Raw genomic sequence first — 26,022 nt, 5'->3', positions numbered from 1 at the left:
CTGTGACTGCCCTCCCTGCAGCTTCTTGTTCTGAGTAGGAGGTAGGTGTAGTAACACTGGATACAAAACAGGCCACAGAGGGGACCTAGTCTCTGGGGAAAATTCTTATGCCTGGGCCTAAAACCAAAAGAAACCCCATTCCTTCCTGAACACACAGTTGCCCTGTTCCAGCTGGGCACATACATATGGATCTGCCAGATGTGGAGTGCTAACAGGGGTCTAATAGGGAAGGTCTGTGTCAACTTTAAAGCCTTTTGTAACACTTCAGCTCTGCAGACTTTGGTTTGAGAGTTTTGGAGGGTTTGGATAGTAGTTTTTCTTTGTTTTATAAACACCACATTTGAGTCATAGTAGAAAATAACTTTTTCTTCTGCTTTTTTAATTTTTTTTTTTATTTATCAATTTAGAGCTCAAAGTAAGTGTTGGCTACTTTCCATGTGCTGTTCTACAATTCAGACTTCTTCACTCTTTTTCTCGGTGGAAGCAATTTCATATAATTTTTGTTTTGACTGCAGGATCATTCTGTACATTACTTTTCCAATAGAGTTGTGTTCAGCACTTGCACTACAGTAAAATAGCTGCATCCAGTTTCAAACTGTTCCCCTCCAAGGTACCCCTCCAAGGTTCCCCTCCAATCTCATGTGAGTGGGATATTTTCTGATACAATATTTGTAGCATCATGTACAGCTGAAGCAAAAACTTGGATGGGTAAGGCTGAGGTGTCTGTAGAAACAAGGGTCCCTTTTCCTAGCAACATGCTATCACCCTCCTCAGCCTGGCTGGTGCAGTCATTTAGTGGCTGTAGTTGAGGAAACCTTGTTAGTTCCATTTGTAGCTTTCATTGAAGGGCTTTCCCCTTGACATTAAGGCTGTGGCAGAGCAGAGATATAGTGAGCCCTCAGGAGCGTTGTGCCTGACATGCTTCAAGCTACAGTCTCTGGCCATTAGTTTTTCATTAACCTTGGGTTATGGGGAATTGCTGAAAAAGCTCCTCAAAAATTCGGGGCTTGGGTTTCTTCCCATTAAGCCACCCCTTCCCAAAACAAAATAAGATATTTTCATGGAGGGGTGTTCCCCTTTTTTATTATTGAAGCATGGCATTGAAAGAGCCATGGTTACAAAAATACTAGCCTCTAGGAGATAGAAGAGCCAAACCCTTGCTAACACCAGCTCCATGTGTGACAAATTGAAAGGAATCCACGGTAATTTTTTTTTTTTCAGTTAGAACATCTTTTTGCCCAGGTCACTGAGAAAGTAGTGAAACCATGTCCATTCTACTAAGAAAAAAAATTACTGTTTTAATTTTAGAGTTGAAAAGTTGTATTACTTTGTACAGCCCAATAAACAACGAGGTTGCATTTAAAGCTAGCTGTGAAAGCTTCCTGCTGCAGTTACTGGAGGCTTTTCTTTAGGCAGAGTGGTCAACCATCAGATTCAATGGGGTATATTCTTTAAGCGTCAGGCTTTGCTAAGGTTCTGGTAGAATTCTTGTAAAAGGTATGAATCTAGAAAATTTTCACATACATCCTTCTGAGATACACAAACTGCCTAGTAAGTTGCTTGTGTGTGTGCTCTTCAGATGAGAGTCTGTTTAATGAGGGCTCCTACTTGCTCTAGTTTCAATTCCCTGCAAAAGTTTTGCAGGTGGGGTCTTCTTCTCAATTCTATACTGTGCCATACTGTATGTTCTGCTGCTTATAGTCCAGGGATGCTTATATTTCAGCCACTCTTCTTGTATGCATCACAAGAGCATAATCTCAGGCTCTCTACCATCAATCTTTCAGTGTTGTGCATGCCTGTGAAGTTGATAGCCAAAACCTCTCCCATGGCCATTTTGAGCCTTTGCTAGAGGTTTGTAAGGTTTTTTGAAACCTTTCTGTAGAAGGGGCTGCACACTCAGAAAGTAGTTAGAAGGGTGTAAGGTTTTTCCGCCAAACCTTTTTATCCACTGGGACAATAAATTTAAAAGGGCATGTGAAAGTCCATTTTTATCATTCAATTGCCTGTGTTTTACTGCATTGTATTTTAAATTACTTGCCAGGGGCCTGGAGTGTCCTTCAGGACACAGCTGGGTCTATGAGGCCAGTGTTTTACTCAGAGAGCCAAGAAGCCCTTCCTCTGCTAACACCCCAGATGAGCTCACATATGCTGGTTCTACTGCTTCTCCAATGTTTTATCCAAAAGGAGGCTCCCAGCAACTGCAGCACCGCAGGGCTGTGTCAGTGCTAACATTTCCCTGAAATTGTCCCTCAGGCTGCTGCTTGGCACAGCAGCAGCACTGCCAGTACGAGAGAAGCACAGAGCCACAGAAGCCCTCTGCCCCCCTCCACTGGCATTTTAACATCCAGCCTTGCTCTGAGCTTTTGGAGATTTAGTTTGGATGTAACAAGATTGTGTTTTTGACAGCTTAACATTATGTGATCTATTTATTAAATGGAACGTGCTCTGACAAGGAAGGGTAACCTCTTTCTTGACATTTCAGAAAGGGAATTGGCAAGCACCATCCTTGCACGCTAGGCAGTGTGGTGGACTGGCTCTGCAAAGGTGATGTTCTTCACAGGAGCAGATTTTAACAAATGTTGTTTGGGGGAATTATGTCCTGTGAAGCACAAGTTGTCAGGAGATGTAAATGTACATCTCTTAGGAAGGACTAAAATGCAAACTGGGGTGTGAACTGCATGGTCACACATATATTTGTGACCATGCAAAGCACTGAGTTATCTGCAGGACAAGAGACTTAATGTCTGCTTTTTAAGTCCTTGCATGTTTATTAGGTCCAGTCTCTCCATAAATATGGGGGTGTTCTCCCATGTCTATAAAAAAAGACATGACTCATAATTTTCATAAAGTATGGGATATTTCAAATTTATCAGTTTTTGGGTGTCCCACACAAGACAGCTGGTAGGGCTTGATTTTCACAAAGTGGGTGCTAAAAATGAATCTTTTATGGGTAAATTAAAGTTATCCACGCAAAGTAGTTACTTTGCCAGTCTTCTGGCCATGAGGGTATATAATATCTGGAAAAACTAAGTCAATTCTTTCTCTGTAGTATTTTTTTTTTTGAGCCAGTGACTATGTCAATACCAAAACCCCTGTAGATTAATGCCAGCTTCATTTAATTAAGTAAAATTACTGAGCAAAGTCCCTACCTTTCTTATATATATACCCTACACATTTCTTCTTCTGAAAGAAAAGACAGCCTTTCCCTGTAGCACCTTGCTTGAGTAAGCTTTCTCCTCTGCTGTTGGTAAGGCTGATGAATACATGTCAGTGACCTTGTTTAATGTGTTTATTTCAACAGACAAATTTTGGTATTGTCGACTTTCACCTAATCACAAGGTCTTGCACTATGGAGACTTGGAAGAAAGTCCACAGGGAGAAGTCCCTCATGATTCCTTGCAAGATAAGTGTAAGTCATGCACAAAGATTGTGACTTCTGCTTCTTTTATGCTAGCTCTTCTTTATAACCTGTAGTAGGTTTCTCTTAACATGGGACATTATGCACAGCTCTCTTTATGAAGTTAAAGAGCAGGGGACATTTCCTCCTGCACTCAAACACCACTCTTCTGGGTTTGGCAAGTATGTGTGGGGACTGCGTTAAGCTTTTCAATGAGTTTATAATTTCATTCAGCTTGGAAAGATCATGTCTTTCCTAGAGAGGAACACAGTTTATTTTCATTGCTCATCTAACTGCGGATGTCAAATAAAAATACTTGGGCATATTCAGAAGCACTGCCTGTCCATGGAAACAGGCAGTCTAGTGACTGGAGGAGGATAAGTACAGAGGTCTTTTTAGTTATTGTAAGGAGTGGACTTAAATGTGACAGGTCACTGTGAAGAGCATTGAGAGGACCTCACTGTTTCTGTGTAGCCAAATGGGAGAGGACACGTCTCTGTGCCAGCTCCTATCAGGGGATTTATTGGGATTTTTCTTATGGTTAAAAGTAATTTTGGAGCTCTTCAGAACCATCACACTCTAGTGATTTCTCCTTTGTTCTTCAACACAAGTTGTAGGGGTTTAACCTGTAATCCAGAGAAGCTTTTTTATGATAGTGGAAATAAGGACTATAGTTCTGTCACTGGGAGGTGACTTCAAGAAATCCAGCATTGAATAAAGAATAATTTATTTTTGTTCTTTTCTGAAAATCCTTGGCATTATCAAATTAGACCCGCTTATACAGGTATTTCATCTGGTAGTTCCATTTCTTTCATGGAATGGCAGACTAATTTTTCAGAAGTTTGTAATTTTTCCAGCCTGAAAATTGGGGAATGATGTGAAATTTCCTCCTCTAACCTGTCTCCAGGCAGCTCCTTTTAAAATGTCCAAGTGCTCCCAGATGCAGTCTGAGAGGGAAAGAAGAAAAGCCTGTGTGATGCTGGAGCCCTGACAGTTTGCAGTCACATTCTCTTGTTTTCCTTGCCTTACAGATTGCCTCAAGGATGTTCCACAGTCTTACTGCAGTCTTGGCAGAATGTAGGACAGGGCCTCACATTGCTGCATTGGCACAGAAAGACACTGTTTTTGTGGACAAGGCAGAGAAATAGCCATAGAATGTTATAGTGTCAGAGTGACAGAAGAATGAAAGTCACACTTGATCTGCAGGCACAGTTACAAGAGCAGCAGTTCCCAGATTTGTTTGCTTGGAGCATGCTTCCATGCACAAACCCCTGACCCTGACTGTGAGCATCATCTGGCACTTGCATTTTCTGTGCACTCTTGAACCTACTCAGGAATGTCAGGGCTCCTGCTTTAGAAACCATTGGGCCAGAACTTTCATAAATATTCTGGTTTTCTCTGGACGGATTATTGATTTTTGAATTCTTAAAGTTTGAATATGATGCTCAACTTCTCAGCATTTGGAGCCAGATCCGTAGATAAAGAGAATAGGTGGGTAAGAAAACAGAACCAAGAGAAGCAGCATCAAGCATTTTGTGTTCTCCTTGCCTGAGAATAATAAGTCTGAATAATTAGTCTCATTCCCTAAAAATAAATGTGTGGGTTTTTAACCTTTTAACTTCTGTGAGTGTCACCCCTCTCTTCAGGCTGGCAGAGTTAACAAGCCATGCAGACTCCAGCTGGGACAGAAAACAGCTGCCCTCCTTCTCAAGGCTTTATCCATTGTGAGCACATAACATCTGTGCTTATGCCCTCCAGCATCTTGTAGTCAACTTCTGATACCTCCTGAAGTCTTTGATTATATTTTTCTAAAGCAAGGCATAAGCCAAATTCCAGATAAATAAAGATTAGGATGTCACATCAGTCTGTGATCTCCTATAGTAACTGTATTCCAGATCACACAGATCAAGCGTATGAAACCTGGAGAAAAGCCTTCTTGGTTGAGAGCTCTGACCTCAGAAAACCTTATCTTATGCAAACAGAGAAATTCTTTTCCTGGGCTTCTTCAAAAAATGGCAGGAACTCTTTTCTTGGGAAGACCTTTCTACCATAGTTGCAGTCAAATAGCTCCTTAATTTCCCAGTTTATTCTAGCTCACTCTCTCCTCTCAAAAACAGTATCTCTTCTTCTTCAAAGCGGGACTGTCAGAGGCATAAAAAGTCAGCAGACCCACAGCATAAAATTCTGAGACTAAAGGCAGAAGCTGAGTAGTGAAGAGTCAAATTATTTCCTTTCATTTCAGTTTTCCATGCAAAGCAAATACTTTAAGAATGTCTTTTACATCCTGTGCCATCCGTTTAGTGCTGAGGTAATCTGTCATAAAATATATGCTGCTGTTGGGCCCAGTAGAAGAGTAAATGCATTTCTTCTCTTCACTATTTCCATTAGAGTTTCTAAAGAACTGGGCAGTAACAGGTTTTCATATTACTATCCTGTTCTATATATAAGATACTTTTCTGCAGCCACAAGGATAATGGATTATTTATAGATCGTAGAAACTGTCACTCAGGGACCATATTGTATTGTAGAGCATATAGATTCTCCATAATGTAATTACCTTTGGAAAATTGACTTCCGCTTGAAACTCAGAGAAATTTATCTTTACGCTTTGGTGACCTCACTCTGTGACTCTGAGTGGCAGCAGATTCCAGTATTTTTCCTTACCTTTCTTTTCCCCCCAGTCATTTCTGATCATGTCACATTTTGAAGCAATTGGAATGGCTTGTTATAAGTCTTAGTATTCCTTATTCCTGCTAGTACCAGAAAGCAACTAAACTGCTGATGGGACTGAAATAGAAAACTATTTTTAAAAAAATTCCTACAGGCTTTTAAAAGAAGGAAAACAGCGCTGAGTGAAGGGTCCAACTTGCCCAGCATCCTCTCTCCAGCAGAGACTTTACCTGGATGCCTAGGAAAGAGCAACAACAGAGCAGGCACATTACACTAACAAGGAGGAAAACAATATGGTTTTGAGATCCATGAGTACACATACTGTCCAGGCACAGGTACGCATTTATATGAAACACTCTTACCCAAGGTAGTCTAAATAGGCAAGAAAGAGCATTTTCAGACTTTTATCCAGATGTCTGAAATTTTGTCAAGATTCACTGGTTCCTGTGTTAGTTATTTTCTTCCAGTTTTCTTTCTTACAAAAGGCTGGACATGGAAAAGGACATGGCAATTTTAACACATTAGTCTTGCTTCTTTTTAGACTCTGTAACTTTTACATACCTTGCTTCTAACTAATTTTCTGGGGTTTGATTTTCTTTCTTTTTAATGCAGTGCCAGTGGCAGATATAAAAGCTGTTGTGACTGGGAAAGACTGCCCACATATGAAAGAGAAAGGAGCTCTTAAACAAAACAAGGTATGGTTCTCAAACTGTTATGAACACATACTGTGCAGAATACAAAGCTTGTCAAATTGACCTTCCCTGAAATAATACAGGTATTTTTCTTTCCAGCCTGCAATATTTCCATGTATGTATACCCTTTGTTTCCACCTCAGACCATTTGAGTAAAATTATTGGGCCAGCTTAGCAGCCTTCTTTACTCATATTTTATGGCAGATGTGCATTGAGATATACCCAGGGCACAACTGTAATTGTCTTTAGTAGTGATGTTTTCTATCTCTACAGCAAAGCAGCAATGGCTGTCGGTGCCTACTCCTACCTATATTGTGTCTGATAAATAACTAGTTTGTTCCAGCTGTGTTCTCTGATGAACCCACATTTAGTGAACACATGCCAAAATTGCAATTAATGTCCAGCTGATGATACCTGCTGGTCCAGTCAGGTAGAAAAACCACTGCCAACAAAAGGCTGTAAGGTAAATCCTGGTCAATTAAGGAGGTGTATAAGGACATGCTTAGCAGTTCATTTGGGAAAAAATGTGTAGGAGACAATATTCAGCTTAAATTAGATTTATACTACCTTTCAGAGTGTCAGAGCAAGAACTGTAAGCTGACAGTAGTACTAAAATTGTGCAGTGCCAGAATCTTGCAGAGTTTCTGTTAGTAAGAATTGTCACCACATCAAGAAGAAATAGAGTTACTAGCAATGTCTGGCATCGTTAGTGGTGAATACCATATTCTATGAGGTATGTAAATAAATTTTCTATCAGGTTGTCTCTCTCACCTTACAAGAAGTAATGAGACTCTAATGGTGTTCAGTCTGACCTAGAAGAGCACTCTGAGAAGTCTGGGAGCCAGATCACAGGTTTCAAATCAGAATTTCTAATTACCTGAAACTGAGAAATTTTTGGGTCAGACCAGGAGATTTTGATGGACAAAATAGTGAATTTAAGAGTTCCTGCTTCAACACTTTAGATAAAATTGAAAAAGCCATTCTGAAAGGAGCCATAAAAATTGAGAAGGTCCTGTCAAAGCTACATCACACAACTAGTTGCACCTTCACAGCTTCAACTTCTCTTTCTTTAACTGTGCACAGATGGGCAAAGCAACCTGATTATTTTTTGCATTTGTTTTCTTATAGAGAAGTTGCTCTCCTTTCAACATAGGCTTTACATGATAGGAAAGGAAAAAGTCAAGTGAGGAAAAAATATATCCCAGAGTATTTTTCCTTGTTGATTTTCTGAATCAGGCCACAAACACACACACATGAGTACAATAGATTACGTATAACTCCTACCTCATGTTACAGCTGAACCATCAGCACATTTGGCTGGGACATTTATATGATGCATATAAAATATTTTTAGTTCTTCCTTGCCTTAGCACTCATATGTCCACACAAAAGGGAAAGATGGAAAGCAGTGGGTGGCAGTGATGGAAATGTGTCATCGTTATGGCGCAGTAATGTCTAGATAGTATTTAATGCTAAATAGAAATGCTGCAGATCAGTTTGTCCTCAGCTCTCAGCATTGCCCCATTTCCTTAGGTAAAATTGCTTTGGACTGGTATAAAATTTCTGGCTGAGAATGTGAAGATCTGGAATTCACAGGTAGCATGGCTGCATCCTCGGCTGGAGGCATTCTATCTGTGACCCAGACGATGGCAATTTTGATGGCTTTACTGTTTCTTATGTGGTGCAGGGGTTTTGGTTTGGTGGGTTTGGCTTTTTTTTTTATTTCCTCAATTCCTTATTTCTTCCCCTGAGAAGCACATCAGAATTTTTGAATTAATCTGTCACCCCAATCAAACTGTCAGGCACAATATTGCAACTATTTAACTGACATAGGAATAACATGTTGGTTGCAGCATATCAAGTTATATATGGGTTAGGCAATTAAAATTTATAAAAAGGCAGACACAGAATGCAATTCAGCTGAGTTTGGTGTATAAAACCTTCCACTTTCTGAAATTTCACAATCAGTAATATATTTTTAAGAGGTCTTTTCATTCTGAGCTTTCTTTGTACATATATAACGTCCACCTCAATTTTATTCATTGTCAGAAAAGAAAATTGAATGGCAGAATGCCATGCTATGAGCATAGCTGGAATTGGCAAAATGTCCATAAAAAAGGCTTCAGCATCTCTTCATATGCCAGCACATGGCCATTGTTCTTTCAGCAGGACAATTTAGAAAGAAATAAGGGTTAAACTGAATTGGAATTTGCATGCATATGAAGATGAAAAGATGTGACAGGACCAGATCTGAATCCATTGTTGTTTGTCTTGCTTGTGTTTTTAAATTAGGTTTAATTTTAAAATCCTTATTTCTGTCTCCCAAGTAGTACCAATGATTTTCAAGGAAATGAAATGCATCAGATTTTGCAGTCTTCAAAATAAAGCATGACAAAAGAATTAGAAAAAGAAAATGGCCAGATATTATGAAGTGTTCTCCTATCACCCTTTATCTGCTGATGTGGCAGGTTTCAGGCTTTGTGCCTTTTTAGTCAGCTAAAATGGTTCATCTCTGATGAATGAAGCTCCTCTCCTCTCCTCTCCTCTCCTCTCCTCTCCTCTCCTCTCCTCTCCTCTCCTCTCCTCTCCTCTCCTCTCCTCTCCTCTCCTCTCCTCTCCTCTCCTCTCCTCTCCTCTCCTCTCCTCTCCTCTCCTCTCCTCTCCTCTCCTCTCCTCTCCTCTCCTCTCCTCTCCTCTCCTCTCCTCTCCTCTCCTCTCCTCTCCTCTCCTCTCCTCTCCTCTCCTCTCCTCTCCTCTCCTCTCCTCTCCTCTCCTCTCCTCTCCTCTCCTCTCCTCTCCTCTCCTCTCCTCTCCTCTCCTCTCCTCTCCTCTCCTCTCCTCTCCTCTCCTCTCCTCTCCTCTCCTCTCCTCTCCTCTCCTCCTTCATTTCCCACTGCTGCCTATCTAGAGAGCTCTTTGGGGCAGATCTTCTGGCTCTGGCAAGCAAGCTCAACATGGCCAGGCCTCAGTCTTCAGTAAAGACATGGGTGTTTTGAGGATGTTGAAGACAGAGAAAGTAGAAAGTAGCATGGGATCACTTCACCATAGGCACCCAAAATTCCTGTTCATGAAAAATAGCTTGCTTCTGGCCTGTGTTGGGGACCAGTGGAGACTGGGGGAGAGAGAACCTCGGGACATGGGAGAGAAACCTTCCCTTCATACCACCTAAGACAGCTTCCCCCACAGAGCTGAATCCAAGGAGCGGGAAGTATTGGCCTGCCATTGCTGTTACCTTTGAGAAGCATCTGGGGAAGGGCAGAGGTCTAACACGTGGAAGGAACTAGGAGTGCCAAGGGAGGGAGTTTCAGCAGCTTGAGGTGCAGGAGGAGGAAAGCAAAACAAAGAAGGAAGGAACAGGTTGGAGGGAATGTGAGATAAAAAAGACCAGAAGGATAGAGAAACAAGCGGAAACAGCTTGAGTGAAAAATTACTGTGAGAAAGGTTAAGAAGTAGAACAGAGAAAAGAAGGGAAAACTACAGACGGCTGATAAAGACTGACCAGTTCTCATTTAAGAATTGCCAGCTCCTCCTTGTCAGTGATGGGACTGTATCAAAACCAGGTGGGGGTCCCTGACAAGTCAGCCAGCTCAACCACTGAGACTACTGTCAATGTGGAAGGCCAGTTGGCAACTCCAGCTCCTTTGGCTTCCATTTTCCTTGACAGTTTGCTGTGCATAAAGCAACAGAGATGCTGGCACCTGGAAGTCATCATTCCCAAGCCTTTAGAGTCCAGGGCAGCCAGCAAAGAAGCTGAGCTGTAGCCAGGGCTGCCAAAATAATATTTTTCCCCAGAAAGAGAAGCTAGGTGCCCTTAACATAGTCCTTTCTCATTCTCTGCCTGACTGGAAATGACTAAACCCTTGACATCCTGACACATGCCTCTTCCAAGCAGAGATTTTTTCCCCTCCTTTTTCTCTCTTTGAGGTGAAGAAGAAGGTATATTCATTGGAGCTTCCCAAAGGAAAAATTACAGGGGTCAGGCCTATGGGACTGTTGACCTTCATTAAATTCAGGAACATCACAGTATATAACAGCACAAGCCCTTTTTTCAGAGCTACAACCACAGTGGCATTACTTGGCGTATTCTGTCAGTAATTTATAACACTGTGGGAGGAGATAATGTCAGATTTATGCGGACAGAGGTAGATTTGTTTCTGTAATGAGGGACATCACTCTTAATAAGGTGTGGCTGAGAGACATGCCTACAACACAAAAGGGCCGTGTGAGTCTGAGCCATTGGTTTGCTGAGCGCACCAGCGCTGTTTGCACTTGCAGCCTCCTTGGAGATTTAACACAATGACGACTTAATACAGCTTTGTCTCCTGTAGCCTTGGCAATACATCAAGTCAAACCTAGTAACTAAACTCAAGGAAAACAAGAACATTCCCATGAGAAGCCTAATCTCTTATTATCCAAGATTATCCGTAAGAATTGCAAGTTTTATGGTTCAGACTCTGCACTTAATCATACAAGGTCAAAACCAAAAAAGCCCTTACAGAAATTCAAATATCTATGTCTGTCTCAGACCAGGAGCTCAGGGGTAGCAATCTAGAACAATGTTTATGCTGCAGTCCCCACAGTCAATTCTTCCATTTTAAAACTTAGTTTTGCAAATTTAGGAAGCTGTTCTCCTTTCACCGCTGGCAGTGCAGGGACTGTTGTCAGCTGAGGGTCAGCAAAAGGTATCAGTGTGACAAGGCTGAGGAAGCCAAGAGGCAAAAAGAACAGGACATGTGATACAGATCATAGTTACAAGTCAGCACTCTGCTATGTAGCTGGGTCTTTTTTCCACAGTTAATATATCCATACCACCGAGATTGTGGTATAGATTGTGAGATCCTTATAATGGCACTTGTAGTGATGCAGGCAGAAACCATAATATGGCAGCTGATAAGACAACATCTTTGCATGCTCACTGCTGGCCACTGAAAGATCATTGTTTATTCAGATTGCCTGGGTTTCCTCAGGGAAATTCAAGTCCAGGTGACTTTTAGAGAAGGTCAGCACTTTATGAATCCTCCTTGGTACCTTTTACAATTCCAGCTTCAGTGCTGAGGGGACAAAAAGATGATTGCTATTTCCTTTCCCGAAATTCCTTTGGGTCTTTAGGTAACCAGCATAGTTTGGCTTGACTGAGGCTGGCAATTCTGGTTCAGGTGGAAACAAAATTACAGAAATCTCCTGTGAGGGAATAATTTAATATATTTCCAGCAGTGAAAAGAACATAAGTATATACCAGAATATTCATTGTCTTGACAAGATTTTTAACACAAGGAGTCGAACCTTACAGAACTTTGTGAGTTTAATCTATACAAAGTGAAAAAAACTGTGAGTCTTCATGAAGAGTTTCTTGCAAGTGTACTGTTATTCATTTTATTGATTTTAATCCTCACCATTGACTAGCTCAAATTTAAACTCAAATGGTAAAGTAATTCATGACCCAGTGTGCCACAGTAAGCACTGAGGTGAGTGAGTTTGTTTTGACTGAAGCAACCATGGTGGTATTCTTGCTGTGCCTCTCTCTTGCAGTGGTCTGGTACTGCTGCAGCTTTGGCCAGACAGGAGACTACCATAAACTGTTTTTCAGCTTATTTTGGGGAATAATGGATAGGAAAGAAAGACAGACCTGGATGTACGGATGCCTCTCTCATGCAGCATTAATATGTGTTTCTTTGTATTGTTCCAGGAGGTGCTAGAGCTTGCTTTCTCTATATTGTATGACTCAAGCGGCCAGTTGAATTTCATTGCTCCAGACAAGCATGAGGTAAGTAATGTTCAGAGCACAGAAATTTATTTGAAGTTATCTTAGTTGCTTTAAGGCACCAGATGGCTTTGTAAGAACATAAGAATAGGCATCTTGGCCCAGGGTATTGGTCCATCTAAATCAGTGTTATGTCTCACAACAAATTGACAAATTCAAGGGATTAGTACAGGAATGAGACCTTCTGCAATTTTTTTGCATATCTGAGACACAGAAGAAACATGTTTTGTATTCCTACATCACAGAGCACATGAAGCTCCAAATTACAGACCAGTGTTTTTAAGTTCTCCTGAAATACGAGCCATAAGAAACAGAAATAAGAAAGCTTGGGCAGACCTTGAAGTTCTACAGACCTCACTCACCATTTCCTGATTTCTTGTGGTCTGCTGTACTTCAGACACGAGAGAATTTTGCTGTGTGAACTTTCAACACTGAGAATTTGTACAGTCAAGCTTTCAAAGAATCACTGCCAGCCTCAGTTCATTTTGACAGTGAACTGAGTTCACTGTCAAAATGAATTTTGACAACCACCCCCTAGTCAGGGGTGGTTATACCATAATTGGGTCTCAATTTCAGCCAAAGACTTGTGCTCTCTAGAATGGCATATCCCCTTTTTCTTATTTTCATACTGCTTAAGACCATTCATAACAAGTGCTCGTAGAAGGCCTCCTGTATTCATTCCATCTCCACATGACAATGTTTTGCAGCAGCTTTCAATTGTATAAAGACAATGTAAATACCAATAGCAAGGATGACTGATAGCCCCTTCCCTGCTCCCTTTTCTTAGTAAAAGCCACAAAGAAATAGAATACATCATTGCCTTCTGGAATGTGATGGGATTAATTTACCTTAATTGTGTTGAATCATTGGATGTGTTTCTCTCAAAGAAATTTCAAGTAAAGGCTTAGCAGAATGCATTATATTTAAAAAAAATACCTCTTGTTTCTAAAGCAAAAGAGTTGTGTTCCATTTTCACACTTATTTTTAGATATCACATTTGGTCTCAGTTCAGGACCCTGTGCTAAGATGATCAAGAAGATTGCTTTAAATTGAATTATACTGTAGTGTTAAAAAAGTGCGTGAAATTGCTGTACAAGTGAAATGTATTAGCTATGCCACTTCAAAATTTGTTGCTCTGGACTAAAACCTTCAATTAAATGTTAATTTTAGGAGAGGAGATACAGTTATGCCCATTTGGGTCTTTCTGTGGATTAATATTTGAGTGTCATTTTCAAGAATGTTCATTCCAGAGAAGTATTTGCTGGTCAGTTTTCATGTAAGAGAAAAGACCAGTAGTATCCCAGGCAAAATGTGCCATTAGAGCTGTAGCTGTAAGCAACACATGGTTGTCATCATCCTCTGAACTGAACATAGGTTCGAGTATTTTTCTCCAGAAACTGAATTCTAGACAGTTTCAGCTCAGAAGCACAAATGGTCATGAAAACCAACAATTTTTTCAGCCACTGTATCTCAAATATAGCCTATAGCTACGGGTGGATTTTAATAGTTCAAATGTTGAAAAGCTGCTGTTGCATCCCACTGACAGGCAGTAGCAGTGAGATGCACTAACCCAATTGCTCATGATTGCGTTAACACACCTTTTATCTTCATATCTCTTTTTGGTATTGTGCAGCTTCTTTGAAACAAAACTAATATGTTCCAAAAAAAATGGCCAGAGGCAACAGTCTCTGCTGCCACTTGACAGCTCTCAAATGAAAGTTTTTAAAAGGACATCTCACATCCTCTGTATTTTTCCACGGCCTGCAGAAGAGTGACTTATGATTAAAGTGGAAAGTACAAGTGTTCAGAGGAAGTACCCACAAGGAAAGGGAAGTAGTATGTTGTGAAGCCTGTGACTCTTCATCAAAGTAGTTGGGATGCTTGTTGATAGAAGTGATAGTTTAGCAGCATTGTCAGTTTGGAAGATCTGGTGGTGACATCTCAAGATTCTGAAAGCTTTGTGTGAAGCATCAGGAATGATGTTGGTACATGACAATTTCAGGTCAGACTTGCAGGGCTTTTTTTAAGTACTCGTGCAGCCCTCGTGATTGTAGAGTGAGGCTGAAATGTGGGAGTTGTATGTATCCTAAAAAGAAAAATTGAACGAGGCTCTTAGGATAATTCTGGCTGCAAGGAATCCTGAAGGTGTCTCAAGTCCAACCTCCTGCTCAAAGCAGGTCAGTAATGAGCTCAGACCAGGTTGCTCAGGGCTGCATCCAGATGGATGAAACCTGTGCAAGCTTTCTAGTTCTTGTCTCCCAAAGTAATTCTTTGATAAAATCTCATTACTGAACCAGTATCATTGAGATTTGGACCTCATTCTAGCACACTTAAGTTTGTGAATTCCCTTAGCCATCTGTTGGAGCTTACTGCTAGCCAGAGGATTCAGTACTATGAGATCACTCCATTGTATTTGTTTTTCATTTAAATACTAATAACTGGTTTCAGCTACACAGCAAAAAAGGTGGATTAATCTTATCCATGATTTTTGACAGAGAAACTGATGAGGGAGGCCATAATTAGGTTTCATTGGAGTTTTATGAAAATGAATCTCATAAATTAATTTTTCAGTGGCTCTTAGTCTCTTTTGCATATTAAAAAGAAAAAAGCTTCTGAATGAATGCCTCTGTTTTTTCACCATCTCATTAGGATGTCTCTCTGCTCAACATGTGCAGGAGTTTAATTAGCTGCATTTGCCAATATGGAGATTAGAGAGGAAGCCCCTTTTCCAGGCCATTGCACTTATCAGAATTGTGGCCAGAATTTGGTTTCTGTGGGCCCTGAATGAGTTATATCTGGAAGAGGAGAGAACTGCAGTTCTGCTTTCTGGCTCTCTGGGATTCCTCCCCAGAGGAAGAGCTGGCCACACTCACTGCGCAGGTGATGGACGATTTGCATCAGGGGCTGCATCTGTTGAGAAGTTTCTCTGGTCTCCTGTAACCTGAGCAGAGACTTTTGTTTTTCTGTTCCTTTCTTCATAATGAATTCAGGGAAAACTTTCCCAGAGAAAGATTTCAAGTAAATCATAAAAGATTATAGTCTGTTCAAATGTAATTATTTTTTGAGAATAGCTTCTTTCTTTTCCTGATATTCTGCATTCACTCCAAAAAAAAAATGCATGCTTTAAAAGTCTTCAGTGGCATACTTTGACAGCCTAGAATAGGCAGGCTAAGTTGTTTATTTAGTACTTGTCAGCAGGGCAACCTGAACTCTAAAGTCTCTTCCATATAGCTGATCTCATATTAAAGCTGTGGCTTGGCTTGCCCACACCCTAGGTGAAAAAGCTCCCTCTGCTACTGTTTTGTTACTGACTTAAGTGGGTTGGATTTCACTTCGGATGCTGAAGTGTGCTAACCCATCCTATTTTTGAAACATGCCCTTTTTCTGCATGAAGAGGGGGGCTTCTCTCTCTTCCTTAAAAATAATCCTCATTTCTGCTGTGGGATGAAGTCAACCATGGCTATCTTTAAATTCAGCGGCATCATGTAGCAAATGGTCAGCTAAATTTAAAACCCTTTTTTTTGGCATGAAATCCAGCAGAAGTATTTGTAAGATAAAAATGCAGTTACGGTTAATTTAATTTTTCTCCTGCAAACTAGGACACAAGTTCATGATTGAAACCTTTATTTTTAGATGACAGCATTTGAGTACTTCTGTTCATAGTTGAATAAATGGCTTGTAGTAATAAATTAAAGTGACTTATTCAATAGAAGTTGACTCTAGATCACCAATCTCCCTTGAATTTGTTGCTGATTTTAAATGGTTATTCAGCCCACGTTTATCACAAGCTGTCAGCTGCTGGGAAAGATGGCATCTCCTGTAAGGAAAAAGCTAAGAGTAAGGAAAAGGCTTTAGAGGTCAGTTCAGTATTTGCAGCATTCAGTATTATACCCAAGCAGCTTGGTAGTTAATTTTCATGAAGGACATAGCATAAACTGACTGTAGTTTTCACAATATATTATTTTGTGTAAAATAGTGGTAAAGTAGGCATAATTATGTGAGACTATCAATTACAACAGCTTCATATATAGGACAGCAAACAATTATAAAAGCAGATAGTACAGGATTTTTACACTAAGAGTCAAGAAGGATTTCGGGGTGGGATTTAGTTCACCTAACTTAACTGTCTTGGAATTAAAAGTTTAGTTAGTGTAAGATAATCTTTAGGCTTTTTTAATAGATACTGGGGGAGTAGAATGAGAGGAGTGAAGGAGATTTCTCCAGAGGTTCATTGTCCTAAGTTATTGTTTCCTTCTCCAATAATTGCAGAAGAACATTCACCAAGAAGTTTGGAGGAGGTGACAAATTGTCAAACAACTAAACACTGTCATTTTGTCCCATTTTATGGAATGTTTTTCCATTTTCTGAGCAGCTCAGTGAAAGCCTTCTTCAAGATCTGAGCTGATAAAATGCATCAACCTAATTTTAGGTCTCTTTGTAAGTCCCCATGGGAGCACTAACTGTAGAGGACCAGACCAAACAAGGAGTTTGTGTATGAAAAGTCTATTAATGAGATTTTTTATCCTTTTCCTGTGCAGTATTGTGTATGGACCGATGGTCTGAACGCCCTCCTTGGAAAGGATATGTTGAGTGACCTAACACGGAACGACCTAGACACGCTGCTCAGCATGGAGATAAAGCTACGCCTCCTTGACTTGGAAAATATACAAATCCCAGATGCTCCCCCACCTATCCCAAAGGAGCCCAGCAACTACGACTTTGTTTATGACTGTAACTGAGGCAGTCATTGAAACTTGCTCTGAAACTGGAAATACATTATAACTGGAGAGATATTAAAAAAAAAAAAAAAAAAAAAAAAAAAAAAAAAGAGTGTGAGGAAAAAAAGAAACCCACTTTTGCACCTTGTATTTTGGCTTTGGGGAGGGATGTAGAAACACTTGCATTCCTCCCTGTTCCCTGCATCCCTTCCTTCCCCATTCCCATCTTCCCCATTGCTCATCCAAATCCACATTGCTTTAATTAACTTGTAATTGCAGGCCATTGGCCTTGCTTAAGGCAAAGACTGCCACTAAGAAGCACCCTCCTGAGGACTTTTTTTACATTTTTAATACTGGAATAGACATTCTTAACTAAAGGACATTGTTATCAAACTGCATGCCTGTGAAACCCACTTGGCAGGGCAGAGGCTTTAACTGGAAGGAGGAGGGAGGTAGGGAGCAAAAGCAGCTACTGTAAGCAGAAGATTTCCCCAGACACTCACAAGAGTCTGCTCACCACTGAATCCAATGTGATGATGAAATTCGTTAACTGCTTCCCAGTGCTTGCACCATCCGTCACTGTCATTATTCTCTCCACCGTCATCTCAACTCTTGCCTCCAGCCTTCACCCAACGATCGGCTCCCAGAATGGAAAGTGCAGGTTTTTGCTGTACCATACGCTGCAATGCTGCAACAGCTTTTAACTTCTTTTCCTCCCAGCTCTTACAATAACCCCACACTAGCATATCACTCGCACAAACCGTGTATGAAGCCACTAGTGTGTCCCATTCCTATAGCGTTCCCTAAGCCTCAGTTGCCTCTGAAATTGGCTTGTTGCTATTTGAAGTGATTTTTATTTCCTTGGTCCAAAGTTCAACAGTAATTTTCAAAAATTAATTACAACTGCCAAACATCCAGGTTTACATCATTGTCATTGCTACAGTGTTAGAAATTTGCAAGGGATTTTTTTTGTACGGGTTCTAATTTTTTTATTTTATTTTGCCAAACAGATATATTTAATGAAAACCAGTTTCATTGTGAGTACTTTTGGGGAACAATATTTTTACTTAATTTTCATTTGGAACATTTGCCCTGAAGGGGAAAAAACACCGTTCCCTTCAACTTCACTGTTGAATAAAAATCTGAGTTGTGATGATTCTTGGGACTTTGTTTTTCTTCTGAAGTTGTCTTTTATTCCTTATGATTCCTAGAAATTCTGAACTGTTTAGTAAAAAGAGGAGTGGGAAGACTGTTCTTATCTGCATCTGATTTAACTTAGTTGTTTGTTAGTGGTGACAAGGATGAAATGCATCCAGAGATCTCCATTGCCATGGTTACATGAGCCTTCCTGTGAGAAGGGCCCTTGTGAAATCCAAAAGCTGAGCATACTGATGTACTCACAGTCAGTTCAAGGCTGCTGCCTTTCCTGTGTTTTGCTGGGGCAGCTGTTTCCCTGTATTTCCATTTTTTCCATTGAGAGTGTTTATGGCTGCAGCAAATTGGTATTAGGAAGGTTTGAGCTTTGCAAGATGGATTCCCTCTATCCTCATATTTTTTCTAGGTATTTCACTAAGCTCAATTGCAAAAGTCTGAGTCTGGAGGAACCTGCCAGCTCTTGCCCTCCTACTGCACATGCTGAAGACAGATGTTTCAGTGTAAGTTTCTTTCCTGCTGAGACCAAGCTGACAAAGATGGTAAAGGGGTTTTCTCAGAACTTGTGCTAGTGAGAAACCCAGAAGGTGGTTCCAGTTCTGACAATCATAGAAGTTCTCAACTGAGGTGACCTTTGCTCCATCCAGATGGCTCTGGGGAAAACATCCTGACTGGCCTCACACCAGTAGAGGAGAGAAATGATGTCCTGCAGGTGCAACAAAAAGGAAGATGATGAGAACATTGCATGAATGCAAGAATCAAAGTCTCAAGGAAGATGCCTTCCTGAAGCTGTGCAGTATTTTATGAATGCCATAATGTAACAGAAGATATAAGTTAGTTTTGGTGGTAATGAATGATACAGTAAGTTAATAAGAGAGACTGCGTTAAACTCTGGAGGGAGAAGTTAAGGTGAAGTGTGAACTGAGAAGAGGTTCGGTCTTAATGAGAACAGAGATGTACAACATGAGTTGTATGAGTTTGAGATGGTTTATTCTCCAAAGCTTTGTCAGACTATAGCAAAGGTAGTCATGGTCAGGAAATAGTAGAAGCAAAGGCACTGCCTGCACAGGGGATTTTTAAGGGGTCCCAGGGGTGAGGGATGGAGGTAGGAACATGTTTCTTTACAAGATGCTGATGCTGCCTCTCAATTTTATGCAGATAAAACTTGGAGCAGAACGGAGAGCCCGAGTTGTTTTAATTTCCCTAACCCAGCTGGATTTGCTTTTTACTTACAGATTTATACTTGGTGCTTCAGATGGGTATTGCTCTGCTGGCAACAGAAACACCTTTCACTCCTAAGCTGTAAGAGCCAAACACACTACCAGCTCAGCTGTACTCCTATGCTGTGGTCTCAGCAGGCAGACATCTGCATGACAATCAGAGAGGAGCAAACAAAACCCCTCCTCCAGGGGACAACTTGAGCAAGAGATAAAGGTTAAACTTGCCTACTCCACTAAGGTGAGTGCCCCTAATTCCAACCCAAGAGCCCAGGGGACTGGTGAGAGGACAGCTGGCAACCCAGCCCTCTGTTTTTACCAACAGCTTGTGCCCATCCACATGACACTGAGGCACATCAACACCACTCAGGCAGCGTGGGGCTCTTAAGTATGAATAGCTGGGAGCCCTCTCCTTTCACAGCAGGTGACATAGACCCTCTGTCCTGCCCTGGGACAGGGTAGGTGCAGCCTGACCTGGGGGATACCACAGCACTGCTGTGTGGCTCTACCTCACTACTTCCTGAAGCCCTACTTTGTAGGATCCCCAGCTCCCCACATGGCCTGGCTCTTTGTAGGGGTTATGCACAGTGTGGGATGGTCACATAAGCAGGAATGCTAAATTTGTATCTGCCACCCTGCCATAAGAAAGAAGAGGCTCAAGAGATGCGTTGGTGTAATAGCCCTTCCAACTATTTTAGCAGCACTCCCACAGCAACCTGAAAGGCAGTGGTGCAAAAGAAGAATCCTGCCTTCGGTTTCTAGAGCTGTCATACAGGCTCACTTTGTCATTATGAAATTTAAAACAAAAAAAAGTTAAATGATGAAGAAATATCCCGCTGCTTCCCATTCTTTAAAAAAAAAGAAATTGAGGATGAAAATGGCAAATTCATTTGCTCATGCTGTTGTGTTCCGGAAAAGCTTTTAAATCTTCACATTCAAGGAGATGCAGCAGGAAAAAGAACTGCTATTGAAGTTTCTTGTATAATTTCAAAACATTAAGTGGGTAATTGCTTGTAAAAGCCATAAAGGAGAGAGAGAACAAAAAAAAAAAAAAATCAGTCTAATTTTATCTCCTGTTTTGGAAGTGACTTTGCTTTTGAAAGTTAATATATTCTTTTACCAGAAAACTTGAATCAAGAAAAATACATATCTTCTTAAGTCAACTGCTTGCTCTACTTGTAAGGACAAGGAGAAGAGCAGTAACTCTAAGTAATCCTGTACAAGCTATGTGTCAGAGAAACAGGGCTTTTATTACCATTTTTCAGAAGCTGTTCTTTTTTCAGTGTGGACAACTATTTCATTAAACCTTACATGAAGAAATAACATCCTCACGCCAAGAGGCAGGTAGGTGCTGACTCACTCTTCAGTTGCAAAATGACAGTGCAAGATCCTATTTACTTCATTTGTGAAATCCTCTTGTGTCTTCATGCCCTACCCAGAATTGCATTTTTCTTGCCGAGGGTGCTTGTCATCAATGTCACATCAATGAGAATATGAAGGCTTGCATGGAAACCTGGTGAGATCGACTGCCCAGAACAAATCTCTCCTCTGGCAGACAGCTGAAATACAAGGGAGACCTGCATCCCCTCAGGCTGGGAATGTAGGCTACCATCTGCAATCCCACAGCCTCTGGCCAGCTCTCAAAAGAAAGAGGGATGAAAGAAGAAAAGAAACATGCTCCTTTCAGGAGAAGATGGAGAGAAGAGCATGGGCATGAAATGCCCCTGAATGCATATGTTCTTCAGTTGTTTGTCATTACATTGGGCCCAGTGATAAGGTGCCTCTGATGCATCCAGCTCTATAGTGATTCAAGCTGCTAATCCTGAGCAATAACCAGCAAGGAAGATGCTGGGAGCAGGAGGACACTCTTTTACTGCCATATCCCCCCCTGCTCTCTGTTTTGTTGCTGCTTCACTGACAAGTAAATGGAATTAGCTTCACTGTCATGTGAAAGTCATTCATCTAAGGAGTACAATAAGATTAGTGTGAGATTTTACTCCCTTCTTGCTCCATTCTTCTTCAGAGTTAAAGAAAATAATAAATCCAGCCCTTATTGATCTGGGTATGTCTTAGCTGTCTGGAATACTAAGTGTATGACAGCCCTTCCCCTTAAAGCATCCCCAAGGAAGTAAAGGTAAAATCCCTGCAAACTCTGGAAGACATTCATAGGACAGAGTTTTTGTCACACTGCTGGCTGAGCTGTCATTGCTTTCCCAGCAGCTGGATAAATCAGGATGAGACTTGCTCAGTGCTCCTTCCCTCCCTAGATTATAATCATATTTGAATATTAAACAGCCACATGGCTTAAGCAAATTCCCTGATTAACAAAGCACTTACCTATGCAGCAAAATATGCTTGATTTCAGTTTGATAAACAGGCACCTAAATTTAGGTGAGTGCTCATGGACCAAGCTAGATCAGGGCCTGTGTAAGCAGGAAGGCAATTTTACCTGTTACTGACATTTTGCTACATGCTCAGAGGCTATGCAAATAATTATTTTTCTGTCTGTCATGTAATTGGAATGTGTACCTCTGGTCACTGCAAGGGACTAAGCAGGATGCTATCTGATTATTCCACATCACTCCAGCTGCTTCATGCATCTTTGGGACTTAAAACAGCAGTTAAAGAATTGAAACAGGAGCACTTTCTGGATGAAATCAGGCTGCAACTTGAGAGGACAGTGGCATTAAAAGCACAAGTTTTTTTAGGGCAAGACTAGGCATAAAATGGATATTGGGAGAGCCATGAATTTTGATAATGAGGTGATTTCAAAGTGCTGAGTCAGGGAGTGCTGTCCTGCAACAGCCTCCTGAGGCCAAGGTTAAGAAGTACAGGAGACCATTTCAAGCTCATTTAGTGACGTATGTTTACTCTTTATTTTCACTTCTTGCTGGGAGACCTTGAACATCAGTGAAGAGCAGAGCTGGTGATGCCTAGCTTGCAGGGACACATATAGGGCAAAGGAAACATCTCAAAAGCCATCCCTCTCCAAGTAGAAAAGTTGGTGTTGGAAGTAGAAGAGTTTTCTGAACTGATGTGTTTTTTCAACAGAGTTTCTCAGTTTTACTGTAGGCACCTCAGTGGAGGTGCTATGTGGAGAACTGCAGCTGTTGTGGTTTTATACTCTCTTGGAAGAGCCAAACAAGCCTCTTCATGTTGGAAGGCTCTTGCAAACCCTCTCTCATCCTATTTGCCTCTTGTTTATAGATGTTTCCTATAAGATGTGACCTATGGGACCGCCACAAAGCTGAAGAACCCAGTGCTGTGTGCTCCAAGCAGCATGCTGACCTGTAGTTTCATCCCGGGGAGGGTATGGCCACAAGAGAGCAGTGCATGTAGATGAGGGGAGGGAAAAGAGATGCTTAGTAAAATTTTGCCAAGGGATGAAGCTAAGGGCAGGCTTTCTTTCCTGTGACATTTAAGAATCTGTCTTGAATGACTTTATTTCAGTTGTCATTGGAGGATTCTGCAGCCTGATTGAGTGCCACAGTTAAATTTTCCCATGATGAAACCTCATGAGTCTAATTTTAATCTCATCAGCAACATGGTGTTCAGCTTAAACTGATTATGTTTTGGGATTCCTCTTGGTTATCATGAGGGAGAGGGAGGCTGACTGTCTTTTGTTTAATAAGAGACAGTATTTTTTTATGAGCTATGTCTGTATCTTCTTGGTTTCTCTTGAAATGCCTCAGGTTTAATATCCCCTTCCCACCCACCTTCCCCAAGGGAGAAATCCACCCTGGAGATCTTTGCTGTCCTACCAGCAGGCCATGCACATGTGGAAGGCTGAGCCTGTGGGACTTCATTCCCTGCCAACTGACAAGGGAGTTTGTATTGTCAGGGTAGTTTTGGAAGAAGTCGAGAGCAGCCATGTAGGAATCTGCCAGGCTTCAAAACAAGTTTTCTATGCAACATCTTAAAATGAGGACAGTGGGGATGCGGGTGCAGTACATTGTGCAAAGCTGCTGACTGCTTGCATCTTTCCCAGAGGAAAACGGCTCATCCACAGGGTTTTTCCAGGGCATAGCTTCCCTCTTCCCCCCATCAAGCAACAGAAGCCTGGTGCATTTGAAAAGGCTTGGCGATGCGAGCAGAGAAACATGTGAAAGGTTTCTTTGCCAGGAGTATGACATTTAAAGAGCACCAGTAGAATTATTTCGGGTGTTTTTCACCCGCACAGGTCCCCCTGCACATGTTCCTTCACTCACAATACCCTCTGTCAATCTCTGACATTTCTCAAAGCCCTGGGTTCCCCCTTTCTGTCCCCAGTCCAGGGGGCGTGCAGTGATACCTTTTGTTTATGCCAAAGTGCAATTCAGCCAAGCTGGTTTTTACATAAACCTTCATCTGACACTCTTGGTTCTCTTCAATCCAGCATGATCTGAGGTCCATTGAAAGCTGAGGTGTTAAAATGGGCTGGTGTACAGGTGGCTTCTCCAGCTTCTCTTAAGGTTGTTTTCAGCCAGGGTTTTTCCTTCAATGAGGAATTTTACCGAGTCCTCAACAGAACTCTTCATAAAACCACTTCTGAGCCTCCAGCTTCTCATCAAATCTAGCAGCTCGCAGGTGGATGCATGCACACAAACGTGCACATGCACACAAAGGAGGCAAGTGCCTCAGTTCCCTTTCCCCAGAAACAAGCCTGAAATAAGCTCATTTACAGCTTGGCAGTGTTGGATGTTCCAGGAGGCAGCATCCAGGTGAGAGGGGATGGAGAATATCAGAGCTGATAGCAGCTGGCATGTTTGTGGGGCTGGATGAGATGGGATGTGAGGAGGGGAGGTTGGAGCAACAAGCCAGCTCCCCACCAAAGATATTGTATACCTGCATCCATGCTCAGGCAAAAGATGATGGGAGGACAGCAACCTTATTTTAGATTTTTAATGTTATTATTATTTTGAACCATGGCTATTATGCCTTGTGGAAGTGCCCTGTTTAGATAGGTGAGCTGCATCATTGTGTTTTCATCACCTTGAGTCCACTGGAAGAAGCAGCACAGTGCCAGTGTAGGTGCTCCACCCAGCAGAAGGGCAAGGGGAGCACTGGGGTAATGCTAAGCTGGCCAGGAAAGTGGCAGTGGTTCTGTTGGAAAATGCCACTGAAGGAAGATTTAACACACACAAAAACTGTGTGAATTTAGCTGAATCACTGATTCAGTAAGGAAAACTGAGAAGCTCAAGTGACTGAAATTTCCTTCTCAGCTGACTTTTGGATTGTCCCAACTGGGTCATGGTTCTTCTGAAAAGAATTAGTGTTTCAGAGCCTTTTTTTATTTCTAAGATTTAAAGTGCTGTAAAAAGTTGGAATAAAAACAAAATGTCAATTTTTATATTTTCACTTTTTATTAGCAAGTTGTTTTTTTTTCCCCCCAGAGAAGAAGTCAAACTGCAGCATTCTCGATACCCTCCTTTGATCAGAAATTCTGACCTTCATGCAGCTCTAGAACCTCCATCATGAAACTTGCATGGCCTGAGGAAAACCATCCCACCCGGCCTTGTAAATGATTTACTGCAGAAAGGGAGACATAACAGCTCCATCAATTCATACAGAATGAATGGCAGTATTTTCACCTAAATACATTTCTAATATGAAAACAGCAGTCCAAGCCCCTGACTATTGTGGCATATACAGGACCAGCTGTAGCCATGAATCAAAGCTGTCTTTGTGTGGGGAAAAAAAAAACAGGAAAGCAAGTAACAATTGCCTGCATTGGTTTGGTTCGATTTTAATCAAACTCAAGTCACTTTTAAATTTCCAGAATTGAGGAGGCTTCTCAGCAATGGGCTTCTAAAGACATCTTCTTGAATTAAGCTAATTAGTCAAGTGACTAGCACGTATTCCTTCAAATCGCCCTGTCTGGAAGAAAAAAAAAAAAAAGAAAAGAAAAAGTTGTGGATTTAATAAATTTGTTCATGCAGAACAAAAAAATTAAACACAGCCAGCAGCAGCACAATGGTCAGCCTGGACCTGGGCACAGGTACCCTGCAGGCAGTCCTGTCTACCCCAGGATGGGCATCAATAGCCTGAATTGCAAGGCGAGCCCTTGGCAGCAGGGAATTGTCACCTGCAGTTTTCTAGCACTTCCCACTGTGTAGCTTCCTAGAGGTTTACACAATGGCAGGCAAGCCTGTCAAACAGGCAGGAGGTGTAGCGGGAGCACTGCTTTCTTCTCACGATTTGATGAGTCTTGATAGACCCTTGGTGCCAAGTTTTGCAGGACTGAGCAGGGTGCTCCTACAGCACCTCTGCAGGGCCTTTCAAATCTGATTCCCCCAATCAGAGGCACTGGCAGGTATTTTGGCATGATGCCTTGCTGGTGGAGTGCTCCAGAGGAGGCAGTCTCCATGGCTTTGCACCCTCTGCACAGCATGCAAATTGCTCCTTGAGGGCTGAAAAAAGTGGCTTTGCCTTTTGG

General features: G+C 41.5%; 1 protein-coding gene across 5 annotated transcripts in view; it reads left to right on the top strand.

Moving 5' to 3' along the window:
• Positions 1-18,394, top strand: part of ELMO1 (engulfment and cell motility 1) — a 303,043-nt gene extending 284,649 nt beyond the window's left edge. For all 5 annotated transcript variants that reach the window (XM_053976921.1, XM_053976912.1, XM_053976927.1 and 2 more), the window contains 4 exons: positions 3,302-3,409; positions 6,680-6,762; positions 12,446-12,523; positions 17,059-18,394. In XM_053976921.1, coding sequence (XP_053832896.1) covers positions 3,302-3,409; positions 6,680-6,762; positions 12,446-12,523; positions 17,059-17,259 — 470 coding nt within the window. In that variant the 3' untranslated portion in view covers positions 17,260-18,394. The remainder of the gene's footprint in view (positions 1-3,301; positions 3,410-6,679; positions 6,763-12,445; positions 12,524-17,058) is intronic.
• Positions 18,395-26,022: the final 7,628 nt, after the last annotated feature.

Source organism: Vidua macroura, chromosome 1, assembly GCF_024509145.1.
Source record: "Vidua macroura isolate BioBank_ID:100142 chromosome 1, ASM2450914v1, whole genome shotgun sequence".
Lineage (NCBI taxonomy): Eukaryota > Metazoa > Chordata > Aves > Passeriformes > Viduidae > Vidua > Vidua macroura.
The sequence above is the reverse complement of the archived record's forward strand: the minus strand, read 5'-3'. Positions and strand labels throughout refer to the sequence as shown.